General features: G+C 47.4%; 1 protein-coding gene across 2 annotated transcripts in view; it reads left to right on the plus strand.

Moving 5' to 3' along the window:
* HDLBP (high density lipoprotein binding protein) overlaps positions 1–15,528 on the plus strand; it is a 41,803-nt gene that overhangs the window by 19,177 nt on the left and 7,098 nt on the right. For both annotated transcript variants that reach the window (XM_086754255.1, XM_086754256.1), the window contains exons 2-22: positions 204–271; positions 815–927; positions 1,845–1,999; positions 2,541–2,756; positions 4,450–4,656; positions 5,128–5,343; positions 6,167–6,373; positions 6,586–6,693; positions 7,250–7,354; positions 7,763–7,841; positions 8,507–8,646; positions 8,949–9,053; positions 9,316–9,429; positions 9,760–9,846; positions 10,032–10,163; positions 10,469–10,687; positions 11,538–11,759; positions 11,967–12,185; positions 12,887–13,025; positions 14,062–14,207; positions 14,823–14,927. In XM_086754255.1, coding sequence (XP_086610381.1) covers positions 852–927; positions 1,845–1,999; positions 2,541–2,756; positions 4,450–4,656; positions 5,128–5,343; positions 6,167–6,373; positions 6,586–6,693; positions 7,250–7,354; positions 7,763–7,841; positions 8,507–8,646; positions 8,949–9,053; positions 9,316–9,429; positions 9,760–9,846; positions 10,032–10,163; positions 10,469–10,687; positions 11,538–11,759; positions 11,967–12,185; positions 12,887–13,025; positions 14,062–14,207; positions 14,823–14,927 — 2,997 coding nt within the window. In that variant the 5' untranslated portion in view covers positions 204–271; positions 815–851. The remainder of the gene's footprint in view (positions 1–203; positions 272–814; positions 928–1,844; positions 2,000–2,540; positions 2,757–4,449; positions 4,657–5,127; positions 5,344–6,166; positions 6,374–6,585; positions 6,694–7,249; positions 7,355–7,762; positions 7,842–8,506; positions 8,647–8,948; positions 9,054–9,315; positions 9,430–9,759; positions 9,847–10,031; positions 10,164–10,468; positions 10,688–11,537; positions 11,760–11,966; positions 12,186–12,886; positions 13,026–14,061; positions 14,208–14,822; positions 14,928–15,528) is intronic.

A 15,528-nucleotide genomic window follows, 5' to 3' on the forward strand; every position in this document is an offset into this window, starting at 1 on the left:
GTTGCCTGTAGCTCTACTAAAACGTGACAGGTAAAGTATGGTGAGATGTGACTCGGTATGAGAACATTTTGGATAGGATGCAAGTTTGAAACACAGTACAGGCACTGATCTTCTGAAAGTTACAGTAACAGGGGTGACATGTTTTCCTGTTGTCTTGGAGCAGTCATGTAAATATTTTCTTTTTTTTTTTTTTTCCTATAAAGCAAAAGCTGGCAGGCTGACAAACGGGCAGCTTACAGGACGGACTCTCTGGCTACTGACCATTTAGCTGGTAAGTTCTTATTTTGGAAGAGCCGAAGATCTTGCTGTTGCTGAGCTCACTTATGAGAGTGCCTTTCTGAGTGTATCCCTAAGTCAGCTGGAGTTCAGGCACCTAAACAAATCTTTTCCAGGAAGAGGCAGCATCCTGGGCCCTTTTTGTTTTCTCTCCAGGGTTACACAATGGTCTTGGACTGACTATCTGAACTTTCAGATGCTCATTTAAAAATTGCACACCATTAATAATTGATAGATTAATTAGAGTATACTTTAACAACTTCTGGTGTCCCCCTTTCCAATGACCTTCTTAAGTTGCACATCCTCTACCTTCTTAATGAGGAGCTCTGGTTTTGGTGACCACTGTGCTGTGAGGAAATATTTCCCCTGAGTTCTTGTCTGATTCAGCAAGAGAAGAGGGCAGCTGATTGGCATTGTACGTGCTTTCCAAGAGGCTGACTGGAAAAGCGCTCAGCAACACGTACTTTGTCTTCCTGGAGTGATTTTTGTGCATCTTGAATGGTGCTGGTAATAGTGCTGCCACCTCTGTCTCTTCCAGTGGCATACCCGGATTGTGTGTGGGTGGGAAGTCGACAATGAGCTCCGTGGCAGTTTTGACCCAGGAGAGCTTCGCTGAACACCGCAGCGGCCTGGCTCAGCAGCAGGTGAAAGGTGAGAAAACACAGTTGAGTTCTCACGATGTACCTCTAAATACAGACTGCACAGACAAGGTCCCTTGCTGTGACCCAAGCTCACTCCGTGCGTCCGATTTCTCACAAGTGTGCAGACGTTGCATTCTCCATTCCTAGATTGGAGACCCGCCGACTCTGGCTTTTCACCAACGGCAGCGCAGTGGCAATGCTGCACAGTGTAGGGTCAGGAGGAGGCAAGCCTCAGATCTCCATAGAGCGCTGGCTAGCAGTGCTCTCAGCTCTGGGACAGGGCACATGCAAGAATGCGATTATCGGGCTACAAGAGAGCCTCATGGGATCAGTGTGCTGGGCAGTCATTTCCTTCCTTTGCTCAGCCAGGTGCTGGGGAAAGTCAGTATAACTATTAACTGACTCGCTGATCGGTTTTGACACCCATCCTCCAGCTGCGAGCTGGCCCACTTGGCACAGCCCAGTGCACAACTGAGTTGAACATAAGGTACAGGCTTTCCTTGGACCGTGCTCTAACTATAGCGCTTCTCTCTGCCTTCCTCCTGGGCATATGTTTGTCTTATCCCCTTCTGACGTGCAGCCTCGCTCTGTTCCTTTTGCTTCTTTCTGCTCAGCCTGTTCTCCACTACATAAGCCCTTCTTGACGAAGTTGGCAGCAATGTGCTATTTGCTGCCACCTTTCACTTCCTGCATCCTTGTTGAGACCAGGCTGTTTGTTCGTGGCATCTACTGCAGTCTGTGCTGTGCTGAGGTCAGTTGTGCTCCAAACTTGGCTGCTCCACAAGCATAACTGTAATAGGATTAGTAGCAGGGCACGAGTTATTTGCTCTCCCTTGTTAGTGATGCCTAAATACAATTGCACTGCCTATGAATAGGGGCGTTTCTGCAGGGAGAGCATCTCATTTTCCCCTGTTTGTTTCACCCCAGTTACAGCTTTAAACTCTGAAGAAGAGAATGATCCTCCAACCTATAAGGAAGCCTTCCCTCCGCTCCCTGAGAAAGCACCATGTTTGGAAGCTGCCCAGGAACCTGCTGGGCCCTGGAGCAAAATCCGACCAATAAAGGCTTCTGTCATCACTCAGGTTGGTGAGAGTTGGGTGTCTTTTCTTCCTCCAAAAAGTAGGTGAAGTGAAGCTTTCCCTGGAGTATGGAATCCTCAGTGTGTCAGATTGACAGTCTCTTTGCCATACTTTCCCTTGGGGCATGAGGAGGACTGCAGCTGAGAGCTAGGACTGCTCTGGAGAGGAGGAATGTGTTGAAAACTGTCCAGAAAAAGCTCTGCATCCCTGTTCCACAAATAGCTGGAGCAGGCCTAAAGGGAGGATTGCAGAATTCAAGTAGTGAGCACTAATCCATTAAAGTATTCCCCCCATAGCTTGGCACTTCTGCCTGCCTGGCGTAGTTTAGGAAGACACCCAGTGTGGGACAGACTGCCTGCTGCTGCGCTCTTGCACTTTCCCTGGTCACAGCTGGCGTCTCCGCTGGAAAGGCCGATGGGTTGCACAAACCGGGAAACTTAGTATGCCGGTCAAATCCTGTATGGCAATAAGAGAGGGAGGCACTGGCAATCAGAAGCATACTGACTGCTTGCTATGTCCTTCTGTCTGTCTGGTGGCTGAGCAGGTGTTTCATGTGCCACTGGAGGAGAGGAAATACAAGGACATGAATCAGTTTGGAGAAGGCGAGCAGGCCAAGATCTGCCTTGACATCATGCAGAAGACCGGAGCTCACCTGGAGCTGTCTCTCGCGAAGGACCAGGGCCTTTCTATCATGGTCTCTGGCAAGCTGGAAGCAGTCATGAAGGCTCGGAAGGAGATTGTCGCTCGGCTGCAAACTCAGGTGAGGGCATCTAACTGTTTCTCGCTTCATCTTTGCTTCTCCTCAAGACTCACAAATGCTTTGAAACCCTTGGGCGTGTGTGCTTATAAGCCAAAGAGGTGTTATTAGATGACTAATTCAGCTTTGCCACATATTTTCAAAGCACACCATTGGCAATTTGGAATGGAAATGAGGCTTAAAATAGCGTTCAAAGCTAATTACAGGCCACGGTGTTGCATGAAGGGTGGAGTCTGCAATATCTGAACACTTGAGTTGCAGACAGTGACTTTGTGCTGAGGTGCTGGTGCCAGAGTGGGTGCAGGCCCCTCACACAAAGCTAGTAGGGTGTGAGAATGGGACTGTGCTTTCTCTGAAGTTCTTCAGAGGAGAAGGAGGGATGGGAGAAAGAAAAGTAGAAAAGAGGAAGTCCTGGCAAAAGCTGAAAGCTTCAGGTCAGAATTCTGGATTGTGTAGCTCAAGCCACGCTAGTAAGGAGCCAAAGCCCTGTTGTTTCAGTTGCTTCTCCTTTCAGTTCTCTAGGTTTTGATTTCTTACCTTCAAATTCTTGAGTTCATAATCAAGACGTAGTTCTTTCTAGGATGTATCACACCCAGGTCTCATAGCATGCTTCAAAGTGTAATGTCAAAGGTAGTTAATAAAATAGCTAATGCCATGTCTGCTTAGTGCTATTCAGCCCATGTGTCATACTCTGCCAGAGGGAAGAGAAAGGGACAAACCCTACCTAGTGTGCATCTCAAAAAATAATTCAGGTTGTACTGCCACAGAACCCACTGTCCTCAAATATAGCTCCTACTGCCCTGGCCCTGGGTCTGAAAGGTGTGTCTGTATTCCAGCATCTCCTAGGTTTGACTGGCTGCAGTACAGGGACACAGAGTTGAAGAGTCACACCGAGTGATTTTTTATTTATCTATCTATCTATTTATTTCTTTATTTTCATTTATTTATTTATTTCCGTCGTAGTTTGAATTTTACGTGTCTAATTACTGTTTGTAGTTACGTGTTTACAGGCATTGAGAGTGTGGTAGCAATCATAAGCCACCACGTCAATAAAAACTCAGTGAGAAGGGAAGAAGTCAGGAATCCCTGTTACAAACCAGCCCTTTAATGGTAGATTGGGAGAAGCTCTTGGGATCCCTTTTCCAACAGGGGCTTTCTAGAAGCTCTCCCAGGAGCAGCGTGTGCTACATTGAAGACACCTTAGTACTTAGTAGCAGTAAGCATCTCCTAGCTGTCTGCCTGCTGGAATAGGTTTCTGGTGTTGAATTTCTGTTTCCTAGGAGTCAGACTGTGTCTCATTTTCTCTGTAGCCTTGGCAGCAGATGTCAAAGTTCACATAGACTCCACCCGTGAGCAGTCATCTCAGTTGCTGTCTGGTACTGCTCCGAAGTCTTACACTGGAGGACAGGCACCTCCTCATCTGTGTCTAAAGGCCTTTGCTAATTCAGAATACTACTCCTGCACAAACAGAAGGGTTTTGAGGGAGAGGTGGTTTTTAGACTCCTGGTATACAGTCGCTGTAGATCAACTGTTCTGGTACAGTATCAGTCCACGGACAGGACATGTTGGGAAGGCGTTGTGTTTGCTCCTCAGTGGTACCGCTAAGCAGCATCTGTTTTGCTTTCCCTGGCCCTGTTCCTGTGGATCTGCCAGTGCAGGTAAGGGTTCTCACAGATACTTGGTTCTCGTGTTGCAGGCTTCAGCGACAGTTGCCATCCCCAAGGAGCACCACCGTTTTGTCATTGGAAAGAATGGCGAGAAGCTGCAGGACCTGGAGCTCAAAACTGCAACCAAAATCCAGATCCCCCGCCCGGATGACTCCAGCAACCAGATCAAGATCACTGGCACTAAAGAAGGGATTGAGAAGGCCCGACACGAGATCCTACTTATCTCTGCTGAGCAGGTACTTCAGTACTGTGGCCTCTCTCAGGGCATTAGGTGGACAGCCATTTTGCTTCTCCACGGTATATTAGATGTTTGGAGCCACCATGGACGCAGTCAGCGGCTAATATGTTTGTCTGATTGCGGGCATATACTGTGCTACTGGTTGTGTGAGCACAGCTGCCAGGTTCTGCAACTTCTGGTTCTCTATTTTGTCCATCTCTGAAGTCAGATAAGCGTGTTTCATGTTTGAAGCGAACCATATTAGGTGCCAGCTGAGATAAGGCAGGAGATTACAGAGGTGAATATTGTAAATCAGCAGCAGCAATAGCAGTATTTCTAAATTGAAAGGGGTGGAGATCTATAAGCCTGCAAACTGAAGAGGGTGCTTGGGCCAGTGTCAAGCAAGACAGCACTGGGAACTTTGCTCTGTCCAGCAGAGACTGTAATATGGAGGGCAGTTCCCACTGAGATCTGTTCTGGGCTCTTCCAGGATAAGCGTGCCGTGGAGCGACTGGATGTGGAGAAAGTATACCACCCCTTCATTGCTGGCCCTTACAACAAGCTGGTGGGCGAGCTCATGCAGGACACAGGGACACGTATCAACATTCCTCCACCCAGCGTCAACAAGACAGAGATAGTCTTCACAGGAGAAAAGGAGCAGCTAGCCCAGGCTGTGGCTCGTGTTAAGAAGATCTATGAGGAGAAGGTAGGGATGGTCCATAAAGCTTCCCATCTTCCCCCCACCGGCTCATAGTCCCTCTTCCATTCTTATTCTACTTTTGTGCATCCCTCTGTTTCATCCTTCTCATGTCAGCTCTGGCTCAGCAGCCCTTGCAGTACATGGCTGTGGATCTTACCATTCCCACACTCAGATACTACCAGGGAGGTGACAGATTTCTCACTTTTCTGTGTCATGGGAATTAGCAGACCACAAAGAGCTCCCCTGGCTCTTGTTCACACAGGTTCTACTAAGGAAGGAAGGAAGGATGAAGTCTACAGTGGTGGCCAGCTGACAGTATCGAAGTTGCTACATAAATAGAAGTAGCTGAAGAGTGAATTTCACTCCAGTTTATTTTCCACACCCAACATCGCTGTGAATATTCTTGTTGTGGGTTGTTGGACTGTTTTTCCTCATGGTTAGGTCTGTATTTGTACCAGTCTGGATTTCGGCAGAGATAATCTCCGTATAGCCTGGTAGCCTACGTGGTGTTGCATTACAGTACTGCCTGGGGGGCAGCTGGGTGTTGAGCCATCTCATGCAAGGGGGTGTGTGTATGTGGTCTCTTCCATGTAATGTCACAGGGAACTTGATACACAATACTAGTTTTGTACTTCGCCTGTGAATTTTTGAGCACAAGGCTTTCTGTAGGCAGGGGCCCAAAGGGTGCTAGGGTACTGCAGAAGCACTGTGATCACCTTTACTTTGTTCTTTCCTGGGTGCAGAGTTTCTCTGCATCTTGTGCCTCTTCCTTTCACTCTTCCTTCCCTACCCCCTTGTGATTGATGCCCCAGTGCCTCTGCCCCTGCAGAAAAAGAAGACTACTACAATTGCGGTGGAGGTGAAGAAGTCCCAGCACAAGTATGTCATCGGCCCCAAGGGGAATTCCCTGCAGGAGATCTTGGAGAAAACTGGAGTCTCTGTCGAGATCCCACCCACTGACAGTAGCTCGGAGACGGTGATACTGCGAGGCGAGCCTGAAAAGCTTGGGCAAGCATTGACTGAAGTCTATGCAAAGGTACTGACGAGATAGGCTAAGCCTTCTTTTAAAGTCCCATAAAGATACATCTGTGAGTGCCGATGGGTGTAGGAGGGGTGGTCTCTTGGAGTCCTGGAGATGCAGCTTAAAAGTCAATACTGAGGGTGCAGCATGGGAATTGGAACTGAATTTTTGTGAAGACCTCTTCCGCTCTTTCCATCAAACAGCTTCTCTGTTTTTCTGTCTCTCAGGCCAACAGTTTTACCGTCTCCTCGGTCTCTGCCCCCTCTTGGCTTCATCGTTTCATTATTGGAAAGAAAGGACAAAACCTGGCCAAAATAACTCAGCAGATGCCAAAGGTATGGATGAGCTGGTTAGCTTGGCACCCTCTGATGTGGAATATGGTTTAGTCCAGATCACTTTTTGTAGAAGAGAGAAATGTATTCTAGCATGGGTAAAACCAGGGAAGAAATTACACGGATCTTTAATATTAAGGGGAACCTCTGTTTTACTGGTGCAAACACTACTCATCCTCATCCTATGTTATTTTAATGGGTTGAGCCCTTCAAAGGAAACTTTGTGTTACTATTTTGAGAATTGATGTAGTAGATTACCTGCAAATGCTGACTTCAACAAGGGTTCTCTCTGGTGAGTTAAATGATATCTAGAGAAAGGCTAGGTGAGTAGCTTCTCCAAAGCCCTTGCAGACTCTGGGACAGCATCAAAACCTAGGCACTGCGTCACAGCCAGAATTGTAAGTTATCTACTTCTGAAACCGTGGGAATGATGTGTGTACTTTGTGGGAAGGAAACCGTCTCTTAGTGGCAGGGATTGGTGGTGTAGGCCGGACTAACAGCATTGACCTGGCTTGTATCTTGGAAAATTCTTACTGGATACATTGCCTTCTGTCTCAAGGTTCACATCGAATTCACTGAAGGAGAGGATAAAATCACTTTGGAAGGACCTACAGAAGATGTGAATGTGGCTCAGGAACAGATTGAAGTCATGGTCAAGGATCTGGTAAGTCGGTGTTAGTAGTTCCAGTACATGAGAAGAAAGTGGTGGAAGGAGGGACAGCAGAGCAGAGATTATGAGGTGTGTATCACATCCTTGTGATGTCTTGATGTGCTTAACAGAAATTGCAGAGAACAAATGGATGAAACCCTTGGTTATGAAGCTTATCCATAGCATTTAAAAAAAATTAGCAGCAGGTCTTAAATTTTTAGGTGCAGAGAAGGAAGTATTCTCTTTCAGTGGTAGCTGGAGAGGCTTAAATGTTTAATGAGCCTGGTGCTCTCAGCTCAAACCAGAGGAGTGCTTGTAGCTGACTGCTGGAGAGTCAGTGCCAATCCTGGAAGCAGGCAGTTAGTTAGGGCACAGGACAGGAGAAGTGGTGGCCTACGCTACCTAACCCTCTACAATTTATAGATCAACCGGATGGATTATGCAGAAATCAACGTTGACCACAAATTCCACCGACACCTCATTGGCAAGAATGGAGCTAACAGTAAGTGGGATCCCTTTCTAATCCTTCCTGCGCTTGGACTCTCCGTGTTCAGTAGATCATGTCAGGGGCTCTGTAGCTCATCCAGTCAGCTGTCTCCGTCGTGTTTCTTCTGCTCTTCTGGAGTGGTGTTGGCACAAGGAGATAAAGGGGCAGTGAGGTCTTGGGGTGGCTTTAATGTGTGGAAGTGTCCTGGGAGGCTGAACAGTGGTGAGATTATTTTGCTGTGTCCTGGAGGAAATTTGTTTTGGAGAATTGTCTTTTGCTTCTATGTGAATTACATTTTAGTAGCCAGTTGAGGGTGGTGGAAATCTACTTTGTGAGTTTCTCCCCAAAAAAAACGAATTTGGGATTAGAAATGAATGATCACCTTCTGATCTAGATGTGGTGCTGTTTGGGGAAGAAACAGATGCCTCACTCTGGCAAGCAAACAATTGGCTCTGTAGGTGCCACAGTATTTACTTGTACAGGTTCTTGTGTGGCACACATCTGCTCTCACCGGACTCCAGGGTGAAGCAGCACTTTTTTCTCTGTTTCAACCCCGCCCCACTGTCCCCTTCTCAGAGGCTGGCTTAGTTCTTAAGCAGCCTCTAAGCAGTGATAACCAAGGTGCCTTGCTTCCAAGTCTTGGCCTAGCAGACTGTGTCACCACAGTCTTTGCCTTGAAGTTAACAGGATTAAGGACCTCTACAAGGTGTCTGTGCGCATTCCCCCGGACAATGAGAAGAGCAACCTGATCAGAATTGAAGGAGACCCACAGGGGGTCCAACAGGCCAAGAAAGAGCTGCTGGAACTCGCTTCCCGTATGGTGAGCTGGTTGTGATGCTTGGGACGCCGCAGGTTTTGGGCTCTTATGTTCACTTGTAACCTTCTGGTGCAAGCGTGTGCCCCTTCTCCACCAAGCACTTGGATTTCATGACAAGTGCAAGTTCCTCTTCACAGATGTTTTCCTCTATTCCCTGGATACCCCTTCTCTGTCAACCTAGAGTGAATTTTGTCTAGAGGAGAAAAGAGGGACAATGCTGGCAAGTAAACTGTCAGGAGCAAACTGGTAAATAGAAGTATGTGGCTCTCCTGCTGAACACTCAGTGTAAACTCTGTTCTCATCAGGAAAATGAACGCACCAAGGACCTAATAATTGAGCAGAAATTCCACCGGACCATCATTGGGCAGAAGGGCGAGCGGATCCGGGAAATCCGGGAGAAATTCCCAGAGGTAAGGCTTTCTAGGAGATGAGGAATCCAGAGGGGATATTTCCTACTTGGATAGTAGACAGATTGTTGCTGAAGTCATACCTTTTAGTGGCTCTGTATCCAATATGTATGAGAAGATAGTTCTTTTGGCCAGAGGCTGCTAACATGATTACCCTTTTCTGAATGGGAAGGGGCATGTGTAGGATCCCCCCAACCTTTGCATGTGTTTGTCACAGCAATTCTTGCATTTCCTTGAGTTTACTGTAAATTACCGTCTCCTGCAGGTTATCATCAACTTCCCAGACCCTGCGCACAAGAGTGACATCGTCCAACTTAGAGGTCCCAAAAATGAGGTGGAGAAGTGCACCAAGTACATGCAAAAGATGGTGGCAGACCTGGTAAGGGGAACTTCTGTCTGCTGCTCTCTCCTCCACACCTGGATAACCCTGGAGTAAAGCAGGGCTGCGCTGGCTTGGCTAGGTCTGAAGTGCCTCAAGACGAGGGAGCTGTGAACACTGTTCTGGCTGGACGGGGGCGGGGGTGTAATACCTATTATTTAAGGGTTGTAGGGAAAGGTACTTGCCTTTGCCTATTCTCTATGTGAGAGACTTGCAAGAACTTTCTTGGGTCTAAGCCTATTGTCAAAAGCTTGTTTATCAAGTTCCTGGGATGCAACCTCTCTTGCCATGACAGTGTAATCTTCAGTTCTCCCTTCCTTTCTCCCCTAGGTTGAAAACAGCTTTTCTATTTCTGTCCCCATCTTCAAACAATTCCACAAGAACATCATAGGGAAAGGAGGTGCCAACATCAAGAAGGTGAGATATCTTTCCTATCTCCAGTGCTTATTGTCGTCCCTGCCTGCAGCTAAATCCCACTTGTTGCTCTCTCCTGCTCGTTGGTGATGTCAAATATAAACTCTAAGGGCTTTTTTCTGACATGGGACACCTCTGAGCTGATTTTTTTTTTTTTTTTTTTTTTTTTTTTTTTTCCTTTTTGGCAGATCCGTGAAGAAAGTAATACCAAAATTGATCTCCCAGCAGAGAACAGCAACTCGGAGACAATTGTTATCACAGGCAAGAGAGCAAACTGTGAGGCTGCTCGCCACAGAATTCTTGCCATCCAGAAGGAGCTGGTAAGTGAAATGACTGGCTTGTTGCAGATGAGAGACTTGAAAATGTTACTAGAAGACATAAATACAGAAGCGCTTGTGGTGCAGGAGGGCAGGGAGGAGACAAATGGGAGTGTCAATCTGTTCTTGACTCTTAGAACTGAGTCTTCAGAATTTAAGTTTGTGGCAGCTTGGAAACGCCTCTGGTCAGCCATTTTTTACACATAGGTCTGTAAAGCTCCTAGCAATGTGGAAGTTAGGGGGTAAGCAGAGTGGGTGGAAACTCATTTCTGCAGCTTGACTAACAGCCTGGTACTGTCCTCTCTAAGGCCAACATCACAGAAGTGGAGGTCTCTATTCCTTCCAAACTGCACAATTCCCTCATTGGTGCCAAAGGCCGCTTCATTCGCTCCATCATGGAGGAGTGTGGTGGAGTCCACATCCACTTCCCCACTGAGGGCTCTGGCAGTGACACCGTGACCATCAGGGGTCCAGCACAGGATGTGGAGAAAGCCAAGAAACAGCTGCTGCACCTGGCAGAGGAGAAGGTGAGCCTTGTCTCACAGGGGAAAGAGGAGATTGCTTTGACCAGCTGTTTCTTTTTGGTAGTTGAAGTGATACCCTCCAACTGCCGGGAAGTCTCTGGCATCAGACAGCCTAATCCTCTTTTGAGGGATTTGAGTACAGTTTTGATGATTAAAAGAAAACTGTGCTTCCATCCTTTTGACAATGAGTTCTTCCCCCCGGAAGAACTGACTGTAATGCTTCTCTGTGCAGACTGGGGACATTCTCAAAGGGTTAAGGCTCCCTACCCCCATGGTTTGAATGCTGTTAGGTAACCACACTTCTCTGAAACAGCTTACTCTGCATATCTCTTTTACTTTTTTCTTGATGTCTTAATTCCAGCTCCAGTTCTTCCATTTCACTGCATATATCCAGGTTTGAGAACTTTGGGTTACAAGACTTTGCTCTGAGTTGTGGCCGACTGCCTGATCATTTTAATAGCAAGAAAAAAACCCTTTCTAATATCAGCATGTGAACATATTCTCCTTGATTGTTTGGTTGCCTATGCTGCCTGGCTTGCAGCAGTCTGTTAGCAAATGGTTTTGCTGCCCTGTGTGAGTGTCAGACCCTTCTCCTAGGGAAGTCTTTTCTGCTGATATTCTCACCAGTCATGCTGAGTGTAGAGTTAGCTTTTCATCCCCAAAAAGATCTTTCAGGTAGTGTTTTTCATTTAAGACATTGTGTACCTTTTTGACTTTGAGAGCACGCTGCATCTACCTTGCTCTTGCAACACTGTGTATGTGGGTGCAGGTAACATACCTACATGCTTAGTCTTGCTGCTGATATATATTTTCTGTATATTGACGTGTTCCCTGGGTATCTGACTCCTTTCAGCAAACAAAGAGTTACACCGTGGACCTCCGTGCAAAGCCAGAGTACCACAAATTCCTCATTGGTAAGGGTGGTGGCAACATCCGTAAGGTGCGTGACAACACTGGGGCCCGCATCATCTTCCCAACATCTGAGGACAAAGATCAGGAGCTGATTACTATCATGGGAACTGAGGAGGCTGTCAAAGAGGCACAGAAGGAGTTGGAGGCACTCATCAAGAACCTGGTATGAACTACTTTTTCTACTTTCTTGGTTATCACTGTAGCAAGATGTAAAGTCGGTGCTTGTCCTAAAATCGATCATGGGAGCCCAGAAAGATCCTCCTTGCTGTCACTTGTTGGGATGAGATTGTAAACTGATTGCTGTTGAATGCAGCAAACTCGTGCTTATCACCAGAACAGGCAAGGTTGACTAGCTGTCATCTGTTGGCAGGATAATGTGGTTGAAGACTCCATGGTGGTTGACCCCAAGCACCACCGCCACTTTGTCATCCGGAGAGGTCAAGTTCTGCGTGAGATTGCAGATGAGTATGGTGGTGTGATGGTCAGCTTCCCGCGCTCTGGTACCCAGAGCGACAAAGTCACCCTCAAGGGAGCCAAGGACTGTGTGGAGGCAGCCAAGAAACGCATCCAGGAGATCATTGAGGACCTGGTATGTCACAGGAAAGCTTTCTTCTATACTTTGTTGCTTCAGCAGTGCCCTCCTTAAACCTGCTGTACAGCCAAGCTTTATGTGAACAAGTCTTACAGTAGTTCTGGGATTTGAAGCTTTACTGTCAACATACAGGGTCTGCAGACTTGAGAACTCGGCCTGAGGAATGACAGCTGGCTCCAAAATGGCAATGCTGTAGGAAGGAATTGCCTCCTTTTACCATCTTCTTGGTTTTTAGGAGTGGAAATAGGACATCCTGCCTCAGTGTACTTCTAGACATTAAAAGATTGGAGCTGCCTTGTGCCTGGCCTTGTGCAGTCATTGCTCTTTGGGGTTTCCTGTGCTGGTAGTGTTGGCTTTTGGAAGCAGCCAACTGTCAAACCTGTTATTTTTCCTTCCTTCCTGCTTTATCTTTTTCCTTACTTCTAATGCTTCCTCCCCTTCAGGGTAATGGAGAGCTTGAGTTTTGGTCTTGGAAACCTTTAATATCATGGGTTGGAGGCAGCCTTCATTAAGAAATCCTCTACTAACTTCTCTGAGAGAGGAAAGATTCTAAGAAACTTTCAGTTTTTCTCCTGTCAGCAGCTGTTTTGTTTTCTAACTCTTCTCTTTGTCCATTATGGATTTCACCATGCACGAGCATCCTGTTTTCTGGTGTGAAAGAGGCTGCATTGCAATAGAGCAACTCTGCTTTCTCACAGGAAGCTCAAGTGACAATCGAATGCACCATCCCACAAAAGTTCCACCGCTCCATTATGGGCCCCAAAGGATCCCGGATCCAGCAGATCACCCGGGACTATGGTGTCCAGATCAAATTCCCTGACAGGGAGGAGAACCCAGGTATACCCGCAGAGGCATGTTCGCATGGTAGTTGGGGTGATCAAATCAGTGTAGTGTAGTGTAGCCTACATGCTGTGTCAGTGGAGATGTTCTACTTAAAATCTATGGCAAACTGACTCCAGTTGTTCCCTGCAGTGTCCTTGAATCTAGGCTTAGCATCAACCTTGCCCTCTTGGGAAGAGGGGACAGTTTTAGGAGGTAAAGCCCTGCAGACCTGAGTGTTCTGAATGTGTTCTCACTGCAGAGCACAGGGAGTATGAGGACCTAACCCGCAAAAAGGGCTCTACAGGCTTACCAAGGTGTCTGAGCTCTCATGCTGTCGTTGCTGGGTGTACTGAGTTGAGCACAGCTGGGGCCTGTTGGGTAGGACAAGGGATAGTGGTTTTAAAACAGAAGGAGCTAGATTCAGAGTAGATATAAGGAAGACATTTTTTACACTGAGGGTGGTGAAACACTGGCACAGGTTGCCCAGAGAAGGGGTGGATGTCCCATCCCTAAAAACATCCCAGGCTAGGTTGGACGGGGCTCTGAGCAACCTGTCCTGGTTGGAGTTGTCCCTGCTCCTTGCAGGGGGGTTGGACTGGATGGCCTTTGAAGGTCCCTTCCAAGCCAAACCATTCTGTGATTCTATGATGATATTCTGGCCTAGCACCAACCATCCTGCTGTAACATCCAGTGCTGTGCTGGTGAACGTCCCTGTTGGGAAAGAAACTGCCAGCCTTACTTGTTGCCTCTGCTGATGTAGGAGTGCAGCCTCCGCTTCTGTAGTGCAACTGCAGGTCCTTTCTGTGCAGGCAGAGGCAGTATCAACGCTGTACAGACAGATGTGGAGCAGGCTGTCCTGGTGTTCTTTTTCTGCTCATTCCAGGCTAAGCCATGGCAAGCTTCCTGTGCTAGGAGTAACCTCCTCCATAGCAGTCTGTAGTGTCTGACCTTTTGTGGCAAAGCCCAGGCTGAGCCTGAGGGTCTGGAGAGGGAGATAATGGGCTAGGGAGTGGGCTCTGTGTGTTTAACACAAGACTTTCCATGTTTCCAGCCCCTGTTGCAGAGCCAGTTGTGCAGGAGAATGGCGAGGAAGGTGGGGAAGGCAAGGATGCAGATCCCAGCTCTCCAAAGAAGTGCGATATCATCATCATTTCTGGTCGCAGGGAGAAGTGCGAGGCAGCAAAGGAGGCACTGCAGGTATGTGGCTTTCTAAGCCCGTTAGCCCTGTAATGTAGTGATGCTGTGATGCAAGAAGCTCACTGCAGGCTTTAGTGGTAATAAAAACTACTCAATCAAGGTTGCAATCCAGGTGGTCAGTGATGCTGACTGTTGAGGTGGCCTGTGCCGCTCCAGAGAAATTCTCTGATTGCTCTGTGATTTAGCCTGATGGCTTGAATCACAGTGCCTGACCTCGCAATTGCTAGAGCTTGTAGGCAGCCCCAAGTTACTTGCCATAAAAGCATGACATGCTTGTTTTATGGAGCATGGCTGGAAAGGGCAAGAGTCTGAGGCTGAATCATTCCAGCTTTAGTAGACTTTGCCGTGCTACTTTGGTGATGTTATCCAAGTCTCTGCTAGACGGAAGCCAAGGATACGAAAACAGACTATCCCCAGCGGCAGGGCTTAATATTGCTTGTTAAAGCAACCAACAGGTCATCTCGGTGTTTACAGCTGTTCTCTCTTCCTGTAGAGTTTGTACCCTTGCTACAAGGGAATGTACCTCAGTACAACACCACATTCTTTTGGGCGAGTATATGGCAAGCTGAAAGACAGAAGTCTTTCAAGTGGTAAACCGTGCTCCCTCCCCTGCAGGCTCTGGTTCCTGTCACCATTGAGGTGGAAGTTCCCTTTGATCTTCACCGTTACATCATTGGTCAGAAAGGAAGCGGGATCCGCAAAATGATGGATGAGTTTGAAGTAAGTTGTTGCCCTTCCTCCCATTTCCTCTATCCTGGAGAATCTGTAAGTGACCATGTTTGTGGTGATGGCAATCAGTTGCAACATACTCAGGACCTTTGTGGCTTGACCATGGAATACAGGCTTTGTAATAAGAAAGTGAGACCTGTGTGATTTAGTCCCTGGCTCCGGGGGCTTGGTAGGTTTCGTGCTGAAAGCTGTGTGATCCGTATTGATGCTGTGGGTGTTGCATAACCATTTGGTGCCTACAGGGATTCCTCACCAGTGTGAGAGTTGTTTTCCTCCTATGCCATAGGAAAGAGCTCTGCTGCTCCCCATTTGGGAGAACTCCCCAAGAGCCCATTCTTGAGGCTGATGCAGGTTGGCTGCAGACAGTGCTATTGAACATGTATTTGTTTCCTAGCCTCTCCAGGCTGGCCCAGGGGACTGCTGGGGGCTGAAGCCCTGCAGCAAAGCAATCTGATGTAGATAATGGCTGAAAAAACAGGATTCTATTAAAAAAACATCTAAACATGGTCCCAGGCAACTAACTCTAGGTGGCCCTGTTTGAGCAAGGGGATTGACCAGATGACCTCCCTTGCAACCTCAGCCATTCTGTGAT

Source organism: Chlamydotis macqueenii, chromosome 9 (genome assembly GCF_036417535.1).
Source record: "Chlamydotis macqueenii isolate bChlMac1 chromosome 9, bChlMac1.mat, whole genome shotgun sequence".
In the NCBI taxonomy this organism is placed as follows: Eukaryota; Metazoa; Chordata; class Aves; order Otidiformes; family Otididae; genus Chlamydotis; species Chlamydotis macqueenii.